The sequence below is a fragment of the Triticum aestivum genome, chromosome 3D (assembly GCF_018294505.1).
Source record: "Triticum aestivum cultivar Chinese Spring chromosome 3D, IWGSC CS RefSeq v2.1, whole genome shotgun sequence".
In the NCBI taxonomy this organism is placed as follows: Eukaryota; Viridiplantae; Streptophyta; class Magnoliopsida; order Poales; family Poaceae; genus Triticum; species Triticum aestivum.
Window position 1 is genome coordinate 219,753,800 of NC_057802.1, and position 9,641 is coordinate 219,763,440.

The following is a 9,641-nucleotide window of genomic DNA, read 5'->3' on the forward strand; positions in this document are numbered from 1 at the left end:
AAAAAAACATTGTTATTGGGCCCAAAAGGAAACCAAGCTCTGGTTGGACTGTCGAATTGCGTCGTTTTTTTTGCATCGTTCGCTCTGTTTTTTGTGAACGTGACGGCTCTGTATTTTTGCATCGTTTGAAATCAATTGACATTGCGTAGCAAAATTTAGTTCTTTTTGTTCTATACAAATGCAAAATGACCAAATTTTTAAGGGCCAAATTTATTTTTATCATGCAAAATGGCCACAAACTATTCAAAAATTGTCTCTTTTTGTTCATATAATATATATGACCACGGATTCCCACGCCTGCATTTAGCTTCTTTTTCTTCTTCTTTTTCAAACCACCATTTCCCACGCGTGTACACTCTCGATGCTGCGGTGGGTTTGAAAACGGGCTACTTCACATTTGACCCCGTTATTGCCACAGCCAAATAACACGTAGCACTACGGCTATTTAAGCCACCCTCTCTCTCTGCCATCCCTCATTCATCTCCCATCCTCTCTGCCATCTGCCCTTCTTGCTCTTCGACCACTTCTCCTTATAGCACATCCTCAGCCATGAAGTACACCGGACCAACCTACCACTTCCCACCCACCGTGCTGGAGAGGCTCTACCCTCCTGGTGTGTACGTTGAGCGCACACTACGTGTGTGGGCGATATCAAGGTGGAGGACCGCAAGGAACTTCACCGAGTTCTTCCTCGCGTCCGGCTACCACCACCTCCCGCGGGGATCTCCAAGGATGTTCCGTGTCGACGAGGTCATCCAAAACGGTTTGGTGGTTGCTCTCCTTGCCCACTTCACCAACACATTCGACGCCTTCTACCTCCTCGGTCGGGTGTTTTGGTGTGGCTGCGAGTTCATCACTTTCACCACCCACAACATGTTCACGGAGTACACCAACATCTTCCCCACCGCGTCGCGCATGCACACTCTTCCGTACCCCATCGACAACGCCCTGGAGGAGTAGTGAAGGGCGCCCGGAGGAGGAGCGAGGTGGAGAAGGCGGCGTCTAGGGTTCTAAACCTCTATCTATTTTTCTTTTTTCTGAGTCTATGTTATGTTAAGTTGTAATTGAACTATGTTGGAGATGCTATGGGCTTGCTGGCCCTTTTATCAAGTTCTATTATTAAGTTTTCTATCTATTCTATTATGAAGTTCTTCCTAGTTTCAACTATGTGACCGTGCTATGGGCTTGTTGGCCCTATCTACATGTTTGTTGATTGTTTTCTTAGAGATCTCGCTTTGTTAGTAACTAGCTAGTGCATGCAGCCACAACGAACCCTTCTTTTTTTACACAAGCCACAAATATGTAGCCACCTAGCTAGTGCATGCAGCCACAACATATTTGTTCAATTTATTTGTCGCAGCAAAATGGGTGCAGATGCGAGTGGATCGAAAAGGCTGCAACTGATCGTAAAAACGATGCTCTAAATCGAGGAGACAAGCGTGCGAGAAGAGAGGAACCAGCGGCAGCGACCGTCGCCGCATCCGTGGCGGCTGGCATGCACGAAAGCGGCTCGGTCAGTGCATCGTGGCGGCACGCATCAGCGCATGCAGGCTGCGCATCGTGGCGGCGCGCAGCGATGCATGCAGGCAGGCTTGTTGGGTGCATGCATAGCAGGCTTCTGTCTTGGCGGCGCGCGCAGGCGTTTAATGCAAGGGACGGACCAACGAAACCACGACCCAATGGTCGAACAGCTACACCGCCCAACGCGGCCCCACTCGTCAGAGTTAACTGTCAAAGCAAAAGTTAAGAGCGTGGGGATGAATGAGTAGAGCTAAGGAACCAAGGGTACAGATGTAAAAAAACCCTAATATAATAGCATGGAATAATAAAAAAATTATAGATACGTTGGATACGTATCAACTTGCACCACATCCTAGCCTCTCTCTATATCTCCACTGCCTCTCCCATAACGTTCCAAGAATATTGTTGGTTTGAGTTTTCTGCTGCAACATGTTAGCAGAGAAAGCAGAGAACAGAGTTTAATGTCGTATATTAATAGGAAAACCGAAGCTAGAACTTGCATACAAAGGACAATAGATACAATGGTGAAGGTTGGGCTAACATGCTTAGCTAAGGGCAACTACTGTATGAATGGGTACCCACCTCAGCAGATACAACAACTACATTAAACCAGTGATCACATTTTAGGGCCACTAAAAGTGTCCGGAGATGGGTTTTAAAGTTGGACAATAAAATTGTTCTTACACCAGCCCTACGCAATGATTCAAACATATATTTAGAATCAGGGTAAATGAGCTGCCATCAAACAGGTGCTTAGCATCTCTGGTTCAGTTAGCAAATTGGTTCACCTTAGAATATAAATGTTTTAGTACTCTTCTATTTCTAAGTACATATATTTTCTTTGCATAACGGAGCGGTTGAATGATCATACCTTGATAAATCTGACTGCACATGCTACCTTGTGCCTGACACTACATATTTTGCTTTATTTTGTAGATTGATCAAAACTGATAAACAATAGTGCACCATATTCTGTAACAGTAAACATAAAATGAACAAGATCATTGATAACATTAGGGTAAGATCTGAAATAGGTGAATTAAGGAGCCACACTTAAAGGTGGCTCATTCTGTTGCAGGAGGAGCCATGGCATTCTACAAACCACCTTGCCAATTTAGAATCAATCATCAAAAAATTGCAGCCACCAAGATAGCTTTGATGGCATGTTGGTTGAATACTGCATTGATGTTGTACTCGTTCAACCTTGAGCTATCACCCTTACATTAATATTTCCCTGCAATAACCTTATTCAGTACTCACAAAACTACATCTACTCACTTTGCCAAGTAGGTACACAATGTATATTCCGCAGTCCATTTTTCCAACAAACCAACATTTTAAACACCCTTTGCAGAATATAACCTTTCTCCTTCTCAAGATATTACTTCAAGTGCAGCTTAGTGCTTTCTAGCATAGAAGTGGTCATGCAGACCATCACTTTAACAAGGCCACAGTTAGTATTTTGTGCAGCTGACACAATTATGGTAAGCACTATGCAAATTATCTCTAATAAAAATAAGAGTGAACTTATACATGCACTTGCATGCGACTCTGCTTCCTATTAACATGACTTTTCACATGGCGTATGATCCCTTCTATATTAAACTTAGAAACGGGACCGCCATAGTAAATTTGCAAAGTTACGTACAACCGATCTGTCTAATTTTCTCAGGTTAACATTCTTCTAAAGATCCAAGAAAAATAGATAACCATCAAGAACTGTGATCTAGTTACGATTTTGCATAGTGCTTACCTAGGAAATGCAAATCTCAGATATCAAAGAAACAAAATTTCAAAGTCTATATCACGAACTATTTCCGCATCTATCAACACATCAAGACACAAACCTTTTGTATTTTAAATAAGAAGGTATGAAGGTACACTAAAATCATGAATTTACCTTGGATATCCTGTCCGTAAAGTGCAAATAATTGAGAGGAGGGGTTGGGGCCGCATGAATTTACCTTGACAATGTTCCAGCGTAGTCGGCAACGTTCCAGTGAAGTTGGTAGAGATAGTGAGATTGGAGGCTTTTGGCATGGCAATTTCGAGCACGTGAGCTTGCATTGAATCTAAGTTTCGATAGTGAAGCTCGACACCTTTTTATGCCAAAGGAGGATGGTTCATGCAAAGTTTGTGTCAGACATCCCTCGGCTGTGTGCTCGAGCACTTCTTCGCCTGGACGGACACATCACATGGACTCCGATCCGAGTCCTTCTCTTGAGCAGACACAACACATGGACAGTGGGAGGACAAAGGTAGAGTAGGTACATAACGGGATTTCCAAAGTTTTGTAAATATCTCGACAAATATTAGCTCGTAATATCTAAAACAGAAGAAACCACGATTTGAAATTTCTCCAGCAAAAAATGCACACAATAAATAACTGAAGCTAAATTGTAAAATGCTGGCAGCAAATGTAGAACTTCGATATTCTGTACTTCGTATGACAATAAGAAAATAATCCAGGATGAATCAACTGAAATAATTGGACGGAATCAAAGTTGCACAAATTAGTGTTCAAAGGTGAGAAAGAACAAAGAAAGCATTTAATCAAAAAAATTAGTCAACAACCGTTGCACAAATTTCAGTTTTACAAAGTACAATAGTTAATTTTGCATATAACAAGATGGCAACATCCCGGAAACAAAGATGTGTCTGTGTTCATCTAAAGTCCAATTGTCCCATGATGAAACCACAAAACAATCAAGGTTTCAGCAGCAACATTGCCAACTCCACAAGCTGCTAGATACAACGCCACCGGCTAGCCCAATCCTCTGGCATCGGCCACCTCTGATCCGACCACTGGAATGATTAATGATGACTCAGAACAGAGAAGGGGAGGCGGGTTTGCATTACAATACTGCAGCGGCGTCGTGTTGTTGCCCGGGTGGCATCGGTCAAGGTCCACAATAAGGCATATGTGCAAAGTCGGTTGTCGGTGCACCGGTGCCGTCGTTCGACACAGGGTGCCAGCGAGGATTGGGGTGTAGGCATCGGTCGTCGCTCAAGGTCGTCCCGTCCATCGGTGATGGTGCGGTGTCGGCCCTGGCAATCAGTGCCTCGACATGCGTGTGGTGGCGGTGGAGTAGAGAAGGGCCGGCGCCTGCGGCGTGGGGAGGCGAGCGTGGGGGAGGCGGCCGCGTGAGGTGGAGCCTGGCAGTCCAGCGGGAGACATGAAGAAGATGATGCGATGTCTCGCGGGAGGCAACATTGCCCTCTCCTAAATCTGATTGCCTTTCTATTTTTTTTTCAAGAGAGATATGCCTTACTCCGGAAGGAGAGATGGCGTGTGGATTTTTTTTCTTCGTAGCGTGATATACGAGGAAAGTGAAAGAGAGAAAATCGGGAGACGAAAGGAGTGTCGATTGATCTAGCATGGGGTAAGGAACGAACTAAACAACTTAGGTACTCCCTGAGGAGTAAGAGAAGATTACAGGAGTAGAAATATTGATTGTTAAGAAAGGCAGGGATCAATGCGTTAGGAAAGTTAAGATTTGAAATTGATTGCCATGAAATTAGATTTTATTGTTTGGTATCCTGCCCTTTTTTAACGTGTGTGGTTAGGGAAATTTTAAAAAGTTAAGAAATTTTTTTTGTTGGGAGGATGAAAAAACCAACGCAAGAAGATGTTGTTGGGAGGGGAAATGAAAATAAGCAGACGAAATAAAATCAGACGAAGGTGAGAGGTGGGGCGAAATTTTTTTGGAACGGAGACTAGCAACTGCTTCATTACGAGTAGAGATTATGAAACCGTATGGAGAGATCTTCTATGTTGATGTGTTTAGGGGCTTGTACCAAAGTAGAAGCGTCTCTTAAAAATTACCAGAAAATGGGATAATAGATAATAGTACATTTCAAACTTCCATTATAGGGGATGCTCTAACTTTTCTCTCTTTTGTTGCGTGTGTACGGCCCGTTTTGGTGAGCTGTAGCACAACTGCACTTGCATGTGCAACTGACGATGACATATGTATGATGCGCAATCCATAAGCCTTGCGCTTGTGTGGCCACCAGCTTCTATCAGTCAGTGCCGTTTGGGGTCGTCTCAAGTTGGTGCTTGGGACTGGTAGTACGGAACGCCGGCAAGACGGCGGCGTTCCTGTTCCTTGCGTCCTTGCAGTTGAGCTCCAGGACAATCATGGTCTCTGGAGCCGTGCCATCGCCATCATCGCGGAGGTCAGACGGCCCGGTCATCTCCCTCCCCTTGCCCCAAAGCACCATATACAACCCAGCGACGATGAGGGAAGAACCGATGGCACTGCAAGGACATCAAACGACCACAGCAGCCAAAAGTTAACTGGGGTCGCGCGAGCTGTGTCTGTGTGTGGTTTGCACGCAGTGGTACCTTCCGACGTGTATCTTCTCCTCGAGGATGGCCCAGCCGACCACGGCCACGACCACGAGCATCAGCGGGCTGAACATGGATACGAACAGCGGGCCGCGGGACTGGATGCACCACGACATGACCGCGAACGCGATCCCGGAGCCAACCACCCCCTGCATAATTCAACCTAATCAGGAAAACATGGTTGGATCAATCAGGTCCTCACGACACGATGGATGGATGAGCTTACGACGTAGAGCGCGGCATATAGCCTGATGTCAAACCCAAGCTTCCACGCCGACACGCTCCGGTCCATGACCACGCTGATGCCTGCGCACTGCACCCCGGCCATCAATGACATGATCGTCGTGCTGGTGTAGGGCGCCGAGAACCTCTCCGACATCTTGCTCTTCAGATCGACCATTATCAATCACTAACCGCCTACACCAACAATGCATGATTGCTGGAAACAAGCTTTGGTCTTGGTGAAATGGTGGTGCGTACCTGGAGGATGAACCAGACGGCCCAGGCGACGCAGCTGAGGATGATGAGGACGTCGCCGACGATAGCGGCGTTGCCGCTGGGAAGTGTTGTCGCGTCGGTCGCGTGCTCGGCGTAGCGCCAGTGCATCGGGGATGCCCACACCTTTAGTAGCGGACCCTTGTAGAAGGGCATGATCATGGAACCGCCGACGCACACGACGGTGCCCAAAACCTTGGCCTGCCCGGAGGGCGTCCCGAGCCTCACTGTCTCCATCTTGAGTACGGCCGCCATGACGAAGGTTAACGCCGGGAGTGTGTTGCTGAGCGCGCACGCCACGGTCGGCGTTGTGGAGTTGAGCCCCACGAAGTACAACACCTGGTTCAGCGTCGCGCTGCATCACTCACACACACCACGCCTAATAAATTAATTAATTAATGTAGGCATGGCCAGGCCAGTACGTCACGGAAGATGATGGATATGGAACTATATCACGTCAACTCTGACCTACGTTACATATGTCTGGTTTGCACTTCAAGATTGCCAAATGTTGCACGCAATATAATTCCCTAAATATTTTGTTTTCTTTTTTGGATTTTGATTTTTTTATCTAACGACCTAAAGCATCATAATTGAGTAGATTCTTCTTTTTTGGAAGGGTAATTTGAGTAGATTCTATAATATCGGATTTTGTCCCACGATCATGTTTCCACCGGTTTGTGGCTGTCCCAGGCAAAGCTTGGGCTAGCCTAGAAGAAATGAGGCAGAGTTGGCGACATCCCAAATATCTCACAAAGTTTGCCAACATTATAACGTGGTATAAGTTGTGTTACTTGATACTTAAAACATCTCTACGCAAACAATAATGCGTTTATCAGAGAAAAATAAAGGGAGCAAGGTAGAGATCCTTTGTAACATTTAATCTTCCTCCTGGCAGCACTGGGCCGCGAGATGAAAACTGTATTTTTTTGTTTTTGTTGCACTTCCGCACGCGAAAGGCATCAGCCTTTGCTGTTACCAAGAACATGTGGTTTTATTATATAGTATAATGGAGCCGGGGACTTGGTCCTTTCCTTCTAAAAAGATCCTTTGTAACATCTTAAATCATCTCAAAAACGATTTGGTAGCCTGCTAACTGGAACTAGCAGCACTATAAACTCTTTGGTTAATACTTTCTCCGTGAAAAAATATACGCTCCTATATTTCACTACAGAGGGAGTATTTTTTTTATTATCGGCAACAGAAAGCAGAGAGTAAGGGCATGTCCCCTATTCCTGGACGTATAAGGCACCTGTGTAGTGCACAAATCGGGAGCTAAACCTGAGAGGAAAAGAAAAGGAGGTTCCTAGCAATTGGGCTCCTTTGATGACACCAAGAAAAGGACTAGAGCAAAACGAGGACGTTTCAGTGTCTAATGTTTTAACTGGATTGATGCAGAGGTGGCTACCTATCTGTCTGTTGTTTGTTTGAAGGAGCATTCCTGCAAGTTAGGCATTTGCCATGTCCTAACTGATGAAGGAAGACTAGCTGTTGGAATTAATGATAAGTTTGTCGTACGTACCCAAAAATAGAGGAAAAGAATATCTGGGTTAGTACTTTCTTGGTGATCACCATGCCACTCCTCCTGCAACCATCCATGTAAGCCGAATTCATTAAGACTGCTATAAGTATCTATCTTGACTCAAATAAACTTATATACATCCAGACTAATTGCGAGTTGCGAACTTGCGATAAAGATCGATCGTAAAACAAACCATCCTCAATTCTTTGTATGTGAGAAGGTAAATGAAAACAGAAACATAGTTCATGTAAACAAGCTCTTGGTGGTGACAAGAGAAACACATTCATAGATCATCTCCTCAGCAGCTGGACCGAATTAATCCCTCCGTCCCATAATATAAGAGAGCGTGTCAAAAACACTCTTGTATTATGAGACGGAAGGAGTAGGTGTGGAGCCATATAAGTATGCATACACGCACCATTCAAAGTAGTAAGCGCCGGGAGCGAGGAACACGCCGGCGATGAGATTACGGTAGGCAATGAGCACGTAGGGGCTCATGCCGGTGTCCAAGGCCAGCTTGGACAGCACGTTCATACCGGCAAAGCCTAGCTGCACTAGCACCATGGCGACGGTAGGCAGGCACTCCTTCCCCATAACTGCAGATTATTAGAGATCGATCCCAACTTAATCGGCCTCCTCTTCTCTCACAATTCCTAATACTGATACAAGCTACCTAGCTAGCTGGCTAGACTGCAGGAAGATTATGCTACGAAGGATTGAATGGAATGGAATGTTCGTGTGTATATATAGGTAGCGAAGAGAGAGAGAGAGAGAGAGAGAGAGAGAGAGAGAGAGAGATCCAAGGTGGTGATGACTTGCTGCAATAACAGAAAGGGTACTCCAGAAGCAAAAGCTTGAGCGATACAAGGCATACAGTTAATGGAGGCAAGCAGACACACAACTTGCCAAGCTTGGAGACAGCTGAACGTGACGGGGAGGGTCGTCGGTACGATCCTGGCGTGGTGCATTCTTGATTCTGCAGTTAAATTTGTGAACTCATGGCTGGTTTGCTGTTAAATTTTGCACTCTAACGACCGAGATGAAGATATATTTTGTTCACTAAAAAAAATCACTCATTCACTCAAAAAAGAAGATATATTTTGTTGTCCGTTCTTTTCCGTGTTGCACGGATTCTTGTTTAGGCGGTTCCTTGCTTGGCTCTCCAACCGTGCCCGCGTCCATACATACGCGCGTGTATGATGCGTCAGAGTTCATGTGTGGTTCTAATTGGCCATTATCGTTCGTCAGAGTTGTGGGATGCTTGGCATGCCGAGACGAACTGAAACTGTTTCAAAAAGTGCATGCCACAACCGCATTCATGTCCTTTGTTCTATATTATGCGCGCAAAAATCCAACACAAAATGCGGTAAGCTTACTTGCCCGTTACCATTACACTAGACCACACGCCCGTCCATCCTAAACAAAATATATAATAATATTAAGAAAATTTAGAAAATAAAGACATTTGATTAAAAATTGAACAACTCAATTTACAAAGTTTCTATATAAGTGGTGCAACATAATTGTCAACCATTAATTAGAATCAGTCCACTAATCACAAAATCCTTTTGTGTTCACGTTTTCCCTACATCATACTCATCGCGAAATAGACATAATAAAAAATTGTATAACATTCTATCTTCTGAAGGCTAGCCTTGTCTGATCTTTGCACATAATTCAACACTCCAAGATGAGTTCTTCCATGGAATATCTCCATGCAATTGGCAATTTTCTCGAATAAAATGGGCATGC

At 44.8% G+C, this 9,641-nt stretch overlaps 1 protein-coding gene across 1 annotated transcript; it reads right to left on the minus strand.

Moving 5' to 3' along the window:
* Window positions 1–5,300: 5,300 nt before the first annotated feature.
* On the minus strand, window positions 5,301–8,589 carry LOC123074482 (WAT1-related protein At1g09380). The gene is made up of 6 exons (XM_044497318.1): window positions 8,308–8,589; window positions 7,890–7,952; window positions 6,353–6,722; window positions 6,099–6,257; window positions 5,870–6,021; window positions 5,301–5,782 (listed from the first exon to the last, which is right to left on the minus strand). The coding sequence occupies exons 1-6, from the start codon at window positions 8,481–8,483 to the stop codon at window positions 5,545–5,547; spliced, it is 1,158 nt and encodes a 385-aa protein (XP_044353253.1). The 5' UTR covers window positions 8,484–8,589; the 3' UTR covers window positions 5,301–5,544.
* Between the last annotated feature and the right edge of the window lie 1,052 nt (window positions 8,590–9,641).